The 13,924-nt window shown below is 42.8% G+C and overlaps 2 protein-coding genes across 3 annotated transcripts; one reads left to right on the plus strand and one right to left on the minus strand.

Moving 5' to 3' along the window:
* The first annotated feature begins 776 nt into the window (after positions 1–776).
* On the plus strand, positions 777–10,078 carry TMEM185A (transmembrane protein 185A). The gene is made up of 7 exons (XM_054289556.1): positions 777–900; positions 3,142–3,318; positions 4,101–4,308; positions 6,964–7,047; positions 7,885–8,061; positions 8,393–8,516; positions 8,998–10,078. The coding sequence occupies exons 1-7, from the start codon at positions 863–865 to the stop codon at positions 9,240–9,242; spliced, it is 1,053 nt and encodes a 350-aa protein (XP_054145531.1). The 5' UTR covers positions 777–862; the 3' UTR covers positions 9,243–10,078.
* Positions 10,079–11,737: 1,659 nt separating this feature from the next.
* Positions 11,738–13,722, minus strand: LOC128945876 (EOLA-like protein). 2 transcript variants are annotated; one of them, XM_054289773.1, is made up of 3 exons: positions 13,704–13,722; positions 13,021–13,304; positions 11,738–11,981 (listed from the first exon to the last, which is right to left on the minus strand). In XM_054289773.1, exons 2-3 carry the CDS (start codon positions 13,271–13,273, stop codon positions 11,764–11,766), a joined length of 471 nt encoding a protein of 156 aa, XP_054145748.1. In that variant the 5' UTR covers positions 13,274–13,304; positions 13,704–13,722; the 3' UTR covers positions 11,738–11,763. The 2 variants fall into 2 exon arrangements, with proteins under 2 accessions (XP_054145748.1, XP_054145747.1); XM_054289772.1 differs by lacking the exon at positions 13,704–13,722 and having other exon boundaries at positions 13,021–13,397.
* Between the last annotated feature and the right edge of the window lie 202 nt (positions 13,723–13,924).

The raw sequence follows: 13,924 nt of genomic DNA on the forward strand, positions 1-13,924 counted from the left end.
CAAACTGATCAGCATGAGTTAGATTAGCATCTATCTCCCAGAGAGCCATACAGACTTTATTTAAAAGTGAAAAATCTCATGTTTCTCAGGGTCATTTGTTCCAACAGCTAATTTCACTTAAACAAATGGACAAACAAAAAAACCCAAACAACTGAAAGCCCAGTTCTCTCCTTTCTGACCACAATTTGTTTCACTTAAAGTCTGCCTTGATTCTCTTTATGCCTTTTCTTTGTCTCCAAGAAGGCACATACATAGCTTGTTTGGGTTTTTTCAAATTTGTACTTGGAACATTTCTCAGTGAATACTGGATTATGACAAACGTTTTGTAGAGCTGTCCCTAAATGCCCAGGGATTTCATTGTCCCAGACACTGAAATGTCCCAGAGTTACACAGAGATTCTGCAACTGTCATCCAAATTCTGCTCAGTTTGGGGAAGAGAGGCTCCAGGGAGACTTTGGAGCACCTTTCAGTACCTAAGGGGCTCTGAGGGAACTGGAGAAGGGCTTGTACGAGGTCATGCAGCACCACGACCCGCACGACTGACTTCACATTGGCAAAAACCCGATTTGGGATAGAAATGAGGAAAAAATTCTTCGAGAGGGGGAAGCGCCGGGGTGGGGCCGCCCCGCCCAGTTTAGCCCCGCCCGTTCCACCGTAGCCCCGCCCACCAATCCCGCCCTCTGCCTTGGCCCCTCCCTGCCTAATGCGCATGCGCAGGGCGCCATGCGAAGCCCGGCAGTGTGGGCCGGCCCGGTTCCCGGCAGAGGCCGCGCGCATGCGCGGGGCGGCGGCGAGGCCCGGGCAGGCCAGGCCCTGGAGCGGTGGCGGGGCCGCGCCATGAGCGCCTGGTAGAGGGGCCGCGATGAACCTGCGCGGCTTCTTCCAGGACTTCAACCCCAGGTGAGTGCGGCACGGGCAGCGCCCGCCCGCCAGGGTTAGCCCGGGGTCCGGCCGGGAGCAGCGCTGGGTGCGGGACCCGGCAGCTTTGGAGCGGAGCTCGGCCTCGGGTGGCCCTTCCGCACCGCGAGCTCGGGCGGCGTTTGGAACACGCCGTTCCCAGCCGGTTTCCTGCCCGGGATCACTGAATCAGCCAGGCTGGAAAAAACCTCCGAGATGATCGAATCCAACCTTCCCATCCCCCGGGAGGCGGTGCGGGCTCCCAGCGGCTGCTTCGCCGTCCGGGCTGGGAGGGCGAGCGCTGCACATCTGCTCTCCAGCCCCGCTTCCCCTCGTCTGCTTTGTTATTGTGTAACTCTCACATTGCTCCCAGCTCTTTCTGTGCTCCAGTGTTCACCGCGGTGCTCTGGCCCCGCACGCCCCAGCTCGGGCTGTGACCGAGCGGCGGAGGCTCCGTGTCCCAGGTGTGAGCAGCCCTGGGCTGAACGGGAGGCACCGGGACAGGGGAGCGCTTCCTTCGGCTCCCTTTACATTAACACTGCAGCCCGGGGCTCTGCTGGCTCTCCAAGCAAGTACAGACTTGTAACTTTTAAAGAAACCGAGAGAATTAGTTAAATTTAACCGGGTTTTAATTTTAAGACCACAGACTAAGGACCTGCAAGGTGGCTTGAGATGCTGAGAGTCCTGGAAGAACCTTGCACGTGGAAGAGGCTTTGCATGATGCCAGTGAGAGCAAGCCGTGTTCAGTCAGTTGTTTGGACAAACAAAAGGGTAACCAAAGCTCCAGGAAGTGCATTGTAACAGATGCTGAAACACACAATTGAAATATGTGTGGTCAGAGTAATGGCAAAGTAGGAACAGAAGTTCTAGAAGCTTATAAAGTTTAGTTACTGCAGAGCGGTGCTTGCAGCTTGTTTGGGTGCTGGGTGAATGAACAAGTGAATGTTGCACTTTTGCAGGTGTCTTTACGTTTTGGTGTGCCTGGAACACCCGGGGAGCAGGGATGTTTCACTGCTGTGTTTATTGAGGAGCCAGGGAGCGTGCAAATGACACAAATATTGAATGTCAGAAAAGGATGACTAGCCGAGGAGCTGAGACATCTCTTTGTTGCTGTGAGGTGTGACCGGTTTAAATCATCCTATCCTGGGATAGTTTCATCAAGCATGCAGGGAGATGCTGACACAATAAATCTGTTCTTCATTAATAAGGTGCAGATGAGACACTTGTTCTGAGTAGAAACAAAACAGCTTGATATCAAACATAGCAATTCTGATCTGATGAATGCTTTGTTATTTGATGTGAGTGAAGGTGGGTAGTTTGAGTTGTGCTGTTGGAGAAATTAAAATATTCCTGATTGTTGCTGCATTATTCTGTTCCTTAGGTTATCCATGTTTTAAAATACAATTACTTCACTGAAACAGTGTTGAAACCTATTTATGTGTTTTATAAAGCAGTCAGTGAGCTTCTGGTGGATGGGTGGGAGACTTTTCTCTTCCTGTCCTTTGAGGAAATTGCCTACAGTGTAATTATTTTGTCTGATTTCTGTGGTACAAGCAGTTGCTGTGCCACTGTTCAAGTATTCAGATACGTTTATTCATTCTTAAATTGACTCTGTTATAAACTGTATCAATGTAGCTATTTTAAATTTGTAAGCATCATCCTCGATATTCCAGTGAGAAACTTCAGTGAACAATAGGTAACTTTGCTAAACATTTAACCTGTTGGGTTTTTCTTTTCTATAATACTGGTTTTTAATGGAATGTGAATATTAAGAAAAAAGTTATCTGAAGTTGGCCCCAATTCATAATAACTTGGTGTGGATAAAATTTCATAAATTATATAACTCAGTTTTGAATATCAAAAGCTACTTCATTTGATTTGTATGACAGAACACATTTTTTAAAAACACGTACAGCTGGTATATTTGTGTGCCTCTAATAACAGAGTTCCTGACTGGATCCTTGTGGAAGGGAACTATTTATTTCAGTCCATTCACTGAGATTGCTATGCAGAAATGCTTTTTCTGTGTTTCCTTGAAGCAGTGGTTTTGTAAGTGAAAGAGATGACATATGCTATATCTATGATGAAATATTTGATTATTTGCAAAGAAGCTTGACACCTTTTCTATTAGGAAGTATCCCAATGAAATTTCAGCTGTGACTGATTTTGTTGTCCTCTATAAAGTTAATGTGAAGTTGCCTGCCTTGATTCCTGACTGGGGTGTTTTCTTTGTTTGTTCAATAGCAAATTCCTTATTTATGCCTGCCTGCTGCTCTTCTCTGTGTTGCTCTCTCTGCGTCTGGATGACAAAATCCAGTGGAGTTACTGGGCTGTGTTTGCTCCAATATGGCTGTGGAAGCTGATGGTGATTGTGGGTGCCTCGGTGGGAACAGGAGTGTGGGCCCGGAACCCTCAGTACCGGTAGGTGACCGGTGTTTGTTTGGCACAACAGGGAACGTCCTGTCAGTCTGGGACAGAACAACTTTCACAGCCTTAAATACACCAGTGTTGAGGTGTGTGGTAATTTGAGTAGAATGTGAATTTCACGATTCCAGGGCAAAAGAAAAATGACCTTAAATGAAGTGCAATAAATGTCTTTTCTGTCTGTGGTGAATATTAAATGAAAAATCTTGGGGCACAGATTTCCTGATACACACACATTTTTGTGTGGTTCAGGTCTTGTTTGCCCCATCTAGAAATGGGTCTAGTGGTGTAGGGAGAAGCTCTGTATGTTGTCATTTTACTTTTAGTACCAGAAAATATCTGTTCCAATATTCTGGCTTGGATAAATAAAGAAATTCTGGGGAAAGATGTTGATTCAATGAATGCTGGTGCAGAAATCAAACAGATCATTTTAAATTCAGCTTATTTTCTAACAGCCTGCATGATAACTGACTGTTGATATACTAGCAAAGAAATCCTGTTTTATCTGCCCAGCTATGGAATCCTTAAAAATTTTTCAAATTGTAAAAATCCCACTGCACCCTTTGAGTAAAATACTTCAAACGTGCAGCTTTAGAGGAAAGAAATCCTATTAGGTCATCAGCAGTGGAGTTTAATGGGTATAATGTATATGCTTATTAAAAACAAGTGCTTTTATATTTTTATCAAATATATATCTGAAGCTCAAGGAAATGTTCTGGGATGTTTGCAGGGTAATGTGCTTTCTTAGGCAAGTAAATTCTTCCTTATCCTCTTTTCAGAGCAGAAGGAGAAACCTGTGTGGAGTTCAAAGCAATGCTAATTGCAGTAGGCATCCACCTGCTCCTGCTGATGTTTGAAGTCCTGGTGTGTGACAGGATTGAAAGAGGAACCCATTTCTGGCTTCTGGTGTTCATGCCCCTGTTCTTTGTGTCTCCAGTCTCAGTTGCAGCTTGTGTGTGGGGATTCCGACACGACAGGTCCCTGGAGGTGAGGCTTCACTTCACGGCACTGCAGGCCTTGGGATCAGTTCTGGGGCAGTTTGTCTCTTAGGAAAGCACAATTCAGAAGGCTACATCAGTCCAGTTAATTGCACTCACCTGTAAATGCGCTCACCTGCAAATGGGAGTGAAATCAGGCTCAGGAATAATAGAACTTTTTCTAGTATCATGTAGTTTTTTTCAACTACCAAATTGCAGCATGTTTTGAACCTGCTTTTTTATTATTTTGTGTTAAAATAAGTCACCAGGAACTCTGCAGTATAGATCAATACCAAACACTTACATGGAAACAATAGCAAAATTTCCACTGATTGCAAGCACTGTCTCTAGGCAGAATTGAATTTCCAGAGCCCCATGTAATCAGGGCTTAATGTCTTAATGTTATGAAAATGTCTTAATGTCACAGTCTATATGTTTAATCTTTAATTTGGGAATGTGAATGGTAGGCAGGGCCATTAGGGTTTTATTTTCTGCCTTTTATCTTATCTGTAACTCCCTTTGGTTTTGGAGGAACCTTGGAAGGATTCTCAAGGTGCTCCCGCAATTGTGACATTTTGGTATAAGTTTAGAATTCTTACTGCATTTTTTTAAGGAGTTTTTCATTTTGCTATGTCCTCAAACTACCCTGTGACAATTTAAAATCTGATTTTTAGATGAGACTCAGCTTTTTCAGGTGTTTTAATTTCAAGGGGCTATTTCTCTAACATTAGCATAAGATGAGTTTTTCACTAGAGAGAAACATTTTTGGTAAGTGATTGTTATGATGCTGGTAAACTGATATCCTAAGTTCATTTTGCCATTTGCCAATAGAAATTTATTTTGCAGGGTTTTATTACCAGTTAAGCATTGCTAAAAGTAAAATTTCTGTGGAAGTGCTTGCCATCTACTGGATGATGCTTGATTGCCCATTGATTTACAGATAACTGCACAGCTGCTAAGTGCTGGCAGAAGAAAGTGGAATCCATAAAAGGCAACAGCTGCCTCAACCCATTTTTATTTCTTTTTTTACTCTTAGTCATCTTCACCTAGTGCTGTTTTACTTTCTCTTCTTTTTACTCTGTGAAGATTTCATTATTTCCCTTTCATTTGCTAGAAACATGAGGGTCTGCCTTTAATACAGGACATCAATTTTTGACTTGAGTAATCAAAGCAGTTGTTAATCTGTTATTATTTTCATAAGTATTTAATCTGAAATACATTATCTGCTCATTCCTGTTCTGCATCTGATTAGGTGATCAGTAAGCACATGCTGGGATTTTTGTCTCTGTGTCATGGTGGGCTCAGAAAAAGCTTCCTTTTATGTGTTACACTATTTTATAGTCAGTAAAGCACTATTTATTTAAAGCACGTTGAATTCATTAAGTTGTGAGCCACTGCAAATATCTGTGCACTTGCCATATAGGTCTCATATGTTAACTTGATTCTATAGGCTATTTACAGCAATTGATCCTCTGATTTTTATATTTTTCTCTCTTTGCTCTTGCAGCTTTCTGGTTGTTTGGTCTTATGCTTAAGGCGAGGGGGGTGTTGGTGGTTTATTCTTTTAAGAAAGCCAGTGGTACACAATTATTTTAAGTGTACTTTTTCAATCTTTTTAAAGTAATTTATAGTTGAACAGTGGAGACTTTGTTGTGGTCCCTGAAGCTGGCAAGTGCCTGCTGCCTGTTGGATTTTTGACTCCCTGGACTGTAACTTTCAAAGGCATTTATCCAGATCACAGTCTACACAATCATGTGTGTTAGTGAAAAGTACATGTAGTGTCTGCCTTCAGAGAAATCTTACATTTGAAAGAGGCCTTACATAACTGCATGTTTTTTATTAAAATGAGTAATGTTTCTAGCTTGCATTCAAAAGCTTCAGTTAGACCTTTCAGATAATAATTCTGTGGTCTCTGAAAACCCTATCCATTGTAGGGCTGCCCATAAACTTTGGAAGCAGAATCTTGCCAAGTGTGATGGTGTTTCATTGTCTCACTTTGTTCAAGCTAGACACAGACTTTTTTTAAAAAAAAAACAAAGTATAATGAAGGGCTGTTTCTCATAGTGGCAAGCAGAACTCATGAAAACCTTTCATTAACATTTTAATGGGAAGTATTGCTTTTCTCTATTGCCACAAAACCCATGTCCTCAGTGTCATTTAAAATATCTCTCAATTATACAGTAAATGATTTGAATTTGGATGTCATATTCCAATATTCCATGTATTTCTTTTTTTCCCTAGACAGAACTTTTAATTTTAATTAGACTTTTAATTTGGACTGTTGGTAGTTTTGCCTATTATTGAAACTACGAAATATTCCAGAATTTTAAGTTGAAGGTCTTTTTACTATTTAATTCTAGCAGTATTTCTTGTATGGAAAGTACAGCTGTTTTCTGATGCTTTGCTTTTTTCTTTCTGATTAGTTTGGCTTTTCTTATTTCTCTAATCACTGTAAGAGGATGATCTTGAAAACAGCCAACTCTACGTTACTTGGTTATTCCACAGAAATTTAGGGATGTTTAGTAATAGAAAATGTAAATGCAAATGAGTTTTCATATTTCAGTGATAAGAATGAGGTCAGAGAAGTGCTTTGACAGGTTCATTGGTTATCCTGGAAGTAAGTTTATCATACTAAGAGTTAACTAATGTTTTTTTCTTTTTCTAGCTGGAAATCTTGTGTTCAGTCAATATTCTACAGTTCATATTTATTGCACTCAGACTAGATGAGATCATCAGATGGCCATGGCTTGTATGTAACCAGTGTTTTCTTTTTATCTTTGTTTAAATGCTGAATTTCAGAAAGATATTTATTCTAGGGAACAGTTAATATGTGGTCAGTCCATGATCCCGTTTTTGCTCACTTAGCAATCCTTCACTGAAGGTCTGGCACACCATTCAGTGGTCATGGCAATCAGGGGCTGTTCTTTGGGCACATCATCCTCTGAGGCAGAGGAATGTGCCATCAGCTGCAGTTCATCTCTGAGCAGCAGTTGAATGAGAAATCCTCACCCAAAGTTCCCAGTGGGAACACTAAACAAGCCATGACAATGATTGGTGAGGTAGAGAATTGGTAAATAACTACTTCTATTTGTTGTGTTACCATGAATGTAAATCCACTTACTGTGCAAGTAGTCTTTGTCAAAACTGCTGAGATGTCCTGTCCCAAGTGCCTTTAGAACAAAAGTGCTGTTTCTGTGTCTGGGTTTCTGCCATAAAACTGACAATCTTTCTATTGTAAAAAAAAAAACTTGAGAAAGGATTGAAACTCTTTAAAGTAAGGTATCCAGTGTGGAAGTACTTACTAAAAATCAAGTACAGTTTGAGCCCACACAAAATCACAGAAGTCCTACCTAAGTTGAACTACATTGCCTTAATTTTAAATGGTTTCACCTTATGGGGTTTAGAAAGCTGAGAACCCCTGCCCTGAACTGATTGTGTCTTGAAACAACACACATGAGCTTGATGTCCTTCTGTTAGATATTATATTCGTTAAAGACTTCATTTTCTTGTTTAGGCTTAATATGTAGGCTCACTTTAAAAAAAAAAATCCTACAGCTGAAACAAATCAAATGTGTCCTTCTTTCAGGTTGTCTGTGTCCCTCTGTGGATCTTGATGTCCTTCCTGTGCCTGGTGGTGCTCTACTACATCGTGTGGTCTGTGCTGTTCCTGCGCTCCATGGATGTGATCGCTGAGCAGAGGAGGACACACATAACCATGGCTGTCAGCTGGATGACAATTGTAGTTCCACTGCTCACATTTGAGGTACAAAAGGCCATAATGAGTTTGATGTGTCTTGTTCTTTTTTCAGTAAGAAATGAATGATGATTTTTGAACTTACTGAAATTAGAATGCTGCTCTTTGTTTTGGAATAAAATATTAACAGCAAAGATGAAACACAAACAAGAATTCTATGTTCCTTTAATGTTTCTTGAGTAAAATTTGCATCACACTGGAACTATAACTACATGCTTCTGTGAAGGCCACTTTTTCTCACAGATGTGTGAAGGTAAAGATTTCAGATCAGCATATGCTTTAAGCAGTTTGAAAGTGAGTATTGCAATTAAACTGACATTGTATAATTTTTTCCATTTAGATCTTGCTAGTACACAGACTGGATGGGCATAATTCTTTTTCTTTCATACCCATATTTGTTCCTCTCTGGCTTTCACTGATAACATTAATGGCAACAACATTTGGACAAAAAGGAGGCAATCACTGTAAGTATTTCAGAATCCTGGAAACAGATTAAAAATCAACGTCTTTTATTAAGATTTGTATTTTCAGAAAGGACTTTTCTGTTACTACTATTTTCAGGCAGTTGTAATAAGATTTCAGTGCTTACAGGGTCCTCCCCTGTGGCACTGTTTACTTTGGTTGAGGTGCAAAGTCTTTGTGTTTCTTCTCTGTACTGGTGTGACCCCACACTGTGTAATGTGTGAAAGGAAATGGATTCTTGCAGGGGTGGTGTAGCTGTAATTTATGCAGATGGATATACACACAGGCATGCATGTGCAGACATGGAACTGTGTCTGTGTGTGTATAACCTGAATTGTAATGTTATGATAGGCATAAGGAACGCTCAGAAGCAGCATTAACAAATCTTATTTATATGCAAAAAATCAAGAGACCTTCAATAGTCTGTCTACTTAATTGTGTGTTCATTCTTTTAATAATGTAAAATGATTTTGTTTCTTTTAGGGTGGTTTGGAATTCGCAAAGACTTTTGCCAGTTCCTGCTTGAAATTTTCCCATTCTTGCGAGAATATGGAAATATCTCTTATGATCTTCATCATGAAGATAATGAGGAGACAGAAGAAACACCACTGCCTGAACCACCAAAAATTGCACCAATGTTCCGAAAAAAGACTGGAGTGGTCATTACCCAGAGTCCTGGAAAATATGTGATTCCACCTCCCAAGTTAAACATTGATATGCCAGATTAAGATGACAGTAGCATATTAAACTTGAACTGGTCATCAGCAGACAGATGTATTTCATCTCATGCCTTGTCCCAATTCCTTTAAAATAGGTATTGCTGAATCAGTGGCTTGGATTACACAAATCAGAAATGTTGAAGATAATCTGAGTGCTTTTCCAGAAACGTGTGGTTGTCTAATTTGTGAACCTTCCTAACAGGTTGGTTGCACGCTTGCCTGTATAGTATTTATATGAACATTTTTAGCAGTGTAATATATTGTTTAAAAGTCCTGTTGTGTACAGTATAAGTATTATCTAAAAGTATTTTTTTAAAAACCCTGTATGAAATGCCTATGCTATTCCAGGTGTCTTTTAGGTCCTAAATATACACTTGTTTTCATGTCTCTTTTAAATGCTTTGGGATGCCTTAGCATAGTACCTCTTTACTTCTTTCTCTGTTCAGCTGCAATCATCACAGAGGCACAAAAGTGTTGCACTTCTGAGGCAACACTTGAAACCCTTTTTTGGGAGGGGAAGTAGAATGTATGGTGACTTACATGATGCTTTTGAGTTAGCTGTGTAAATATTCATGTAAGTATTTCAACTTTTGTGCTGGCTTGGGAGTTACATGTTGTTTTTGTTGCTTTTCCAGTTTCATGTTTTGATTCTTCTTGAGCAGCATGTACCATTCTCCCATTAGACTGGCTGTTTAATAAGCTGTTTCTCACATTGTGTGGTCTGTGCCAGAAACATTTGTGGTAGGTTTCACAGCTGTTGGTTAGCTGGTATAAATATCATAGCTTGGTCTTTGTTACCAACTTTGTGTTGATTACTGTAAATGATTAAACTTTTCAAGATAGGATCTTACTGGTGTTGGCATAGCATTTTCTTGTCTGAAGAAAGACCTGCTTTGACAGTGTGCCTTGGATTTACAGGTGCTTTGGAGAAATGGAGTGTACAAAATGTGTAGTCCTGTAGTTTATAAAACCAGATGTCTCATACTCCCAAAACCTTGTTGCTGCTGTCTGTGTTTAGGTAACCCACTTTTAGATAGGTTAAATACCATGAGTCTCATTTCTTTAATGTTAGCATGACAGGAAGAGTAGGGAGAGTGGTGGACATTTCTGCATGTGTTCAAGGTGTATGCCTGTAAGACCTGGATGCAGCACTTCCATTTCTGATGCTCCAGAGCTTCCCTTTCTTGCCTGGACCAGCTACTGCCTGAAACCCAACCCAGCACTGTCCCATGCCACAGCTGAAATTTTGTTGCAGTCTTATTTTACATATATAATTTATATACATTTTATTATATTCTGGTTCAACAAGTCAAACATCAGTGGGATTGTCACTGGACATCAATTTGCCTGCACTACCATGGAGAAGAAAACCAGAGGCTGAGCTTGCATGAGAAACCACGTCCCAGGAGGAGAGCAGTCCATGCACAGCAGGGGCAAGGGAGAAGAGGCACAGCTCTGCACTGGGAAGGTCTCAGCTGCCAAGCACAGTGCCAAGGCAGCCCCTCAGGCAGTGCTGCCCACAGAGCTCCATCTGCTGCTGCTCAAACAGGGGGAGCTGCAGCCTCTGCAGCTCCCCTTCAGCTGAGGCACAGCAGGGCCTGGATGGGGCCAGGAACTGCTCAGGGACCTTCACCCAGCCCTGCCCTGCAGTCACTTCCCACCCCTGGAAGCTCAGTCTGTCTCCAGGTCACAGCCCAGCTCCATGTGGGGTTCAGAGCTGGAGCTGCAGGCACTGGCCCAGGGCCACAGCTCTGGCACAAGTGCTATAGTCCAAGGGAACAGGTTCCCAAGTGCTCCAGCAAAGTGTCTGAATACTGAGACTCTGCCACTTGTGTCCTGTTCTAGGTGTGGCCTTGCTCCAGAAAATCAAAAGGGTTTTCACTGTAATGTAGGGTGTGAATTTTAAAAAACTGAGAGTGCCAAAGCTTAGTGGCTATTATTTACAATTCTTCACACTAGTTTTAAATTCAGTATTATATTTTCAAAGACAACTAGTATTTTTCATCTTAAATAAGAGGAAAAAAATTAATACTTGCTTGATTTCATGTTGTACAAGCACCTGCTCAAACTGGCCCTTCTGCAATGTCTGTCAGGTCACAGAGCTGTATTCATCACATGCACATCTTGTGTGCCTTAGATGTGAATGAAAAGAATCTATCCTTAAGGCAGGACAAGGAGTGGTCTGGGACAGCTGTCCTAGAAAGTGTGGCAGCCTGCTTTTAAGCACCATTTTCTTATAATCAGAGATGCATGTATCAAAAAATAATTTTAATTTACATTTAAATTGGCACAATGCATAACTACATTTAAAAATGGCATTTACTTAGTTGTTTATACAGGAAAAGTCTAGAAAAACAATTTCATGTAATAGTCATAAAGACACATCTTGTTTGTTTTACCTCAAAAAGGAGTTCTTCAAATGTATTTGCCATTTCAAATAGTTTTGGAATAGAATCCTAGACAGGATGCTGATGTAATTCACCAATCAGCATCTTAAAAGGCAGGAAAAAATAATAGTAAGGGGCAACAGTTACAATTCTGAAGGGATCAGCTCTTCTGGGATGTCCACCTGCCACACCCCTGTTCTCCCTCTGGCAGGAATTGGTTCCAGGAGCCATCTGGGATTTGAAACAACAGTCAAGTATTTCTGTTTTAGATTACTGAGGACAGCTTTGTTTTCCAGCTCCAGAATGTCTTCAGGAGGCAGGTTTTCTGGATATAGTGATGTCTCTCCAACGTCAATTAATCCTGTATATGACAATTAAAACACAAGATTAGTTGACAGTTTGATCTCCTAGAGAAAAGTTTTCCACAGGTAGCCCTCCCTGAGGCCACAGAACAGCCAGTTTGTTACCTGAAGGGCACAGTCAGAGTGTGCAAAAGTCCATGTGACTCAGCTCAGGTGGGTGAGGAAAAGGAGGACGGAACAGTTAAAATCACCACAACCCAGTGCTGCAGAACTCCTTGAAAAGCAGCCTCATCTAAGGAGACACAGCTGCTACCAAAACTCCTGAGCTACATTTGCCTTGGACCAGCTTCAGTAAAGCATAAAACTCTCTCTGCTCCTCTCAAGCCACTATTCTATTAACATTTTTAAATCATTGAACTATTTTGAAATTCCTACCTACACCACAATTAAGCATGCAATTGATGTTAAGGCTGCAAACCTACATATTATGTAGAACCTATGGTTTTTAGCACTGCAGAACCACAACGTTCAGTGTATGTGGTAGAATTAATTTGTTGTGCAGGAATAGCTAAAAGTATTCAAATGACAGTGAAAGATGGTGTAACAAAGATACCTACAACAAAATAGTACAAAATGAGCACTAAAAACTCTTTAAGTGTACAGTGCACATCTGCTCTATGTCAGCACAATTTATGCACTGAAACATCACTGCCTCTTCACTGTGTTACAGAAACAAACTTCTTCACCACCCAAATACCAAAAGCAACACAGGGGGCTTGTAAAACTGAAATAGGGTTTATTTATGTAATTATTTATGTATACTTTAAAATGGCATGCACAGTGCTGCAACATCAAGAATTCACTTGACCACGAGTACTGCACAATGGTTCAGCAAGAGTTCCTAAGCTCAAAATGCAAGAAGTGTGAAACTGACGCGTATTGTGCTGAAACATACAGAATTGAAATAGACCTCTCCCATCACAACTCATGCTCCACTCTTTCAATGTCATGAGTGCAAACACATAGAGCAGATGTATATTTCAGTGACTGTTAAGGGAATGAAAGTTTGTTTACAAAATATAACCCAAGGATACTTACCTGCAATAACTCCTCTGCCAAATTTTTCCCCTTCATCCAACAAATCTTGCAGCTGTTTTGGTGTCATGCCGAACCTATTCAGAAGAATTTCTCTCCATGTTTCATCTTCCCAGTCCTTAACAGCTATATGAATAGCAATGGTGCAGTTCTTGTAGCCTGCTAGCAAAGGACGCCAGCGGGTCTCTACTGTTTTGACTTGGTTTAGAAGCAACCCTGCGTAGGGCTGTCGGAAGGAAAGGCAACCGAATTTCATCGTGCTCCTGGCATTAGAGGCCGCTTATTTCCTGTAAACACACAGAGGCCCGGGGATCAGCCTCCAGCAGCGGCCGATGTCCCTGACAAGCTGGCGGCCCTGCAGCCGCGGAGCGGCGCGGAGGGAGCAGCGCGGCCTCCCCGGGGCGGGTCCGGCCCGCGGGTCCCGCTCTGCCCGCGCCTCGCTCCGGGCTCGGGCCGGGCCGCCCGAACAACCGCCCCCGCGGCCGGGTACGGCCCCGGTGCCGGCCATGCCACACGGCCGCAGGCGCTTTCCCCGCGGGCGGGCACAGCCCGCTCCTGGCCGCCGCATCACGGCCGCAGCCGCTTCCCCACAGCTCGGCCCGGCCCGGCCCGGTCGCCCTGCGCGGGCTCCCGCGGGGAGCGCTCCGCCGCCGCGCGACCATGGAGGCCCCAGGGCCGCCGCCTACCTGCTCCGCGGGCCCCGCCGCTCCGCCGGCCCGCCCGCACGGTGGGTGGCGGGAGCGGGGCGGGGCGGGCCGGGAGGCGGTGGCCCCGCGGGCCGGAGCCAGCTGCGCTGAAAGGAGCGCGGCCGCGCTGTCCCTGCGGCTTTTCGGCTGTCCCGAGAGGAGGGATGGGGTTCGGGCCTGCTCCCCGGCGATCCGGAGCGGCGGGGCCTGGCGGTGGGTGC

This window comes from Melozone crissalis, unplaced genomic scaffold, assembly GCF_028551555.1.
Source record: "Melozone crissalis strain CALT ecotype California unplaced genomic scaffold, PUWL_Pcris_2 ptg000068l_1, whole genome shotgun sequence".
In the NCBI taxonomy this organism is placed as follows: Eukaryota; Metazoa; Chordata; class Aves; order Passeriformes; family Passerellidae; genus Melozone; species Melozone crissalis.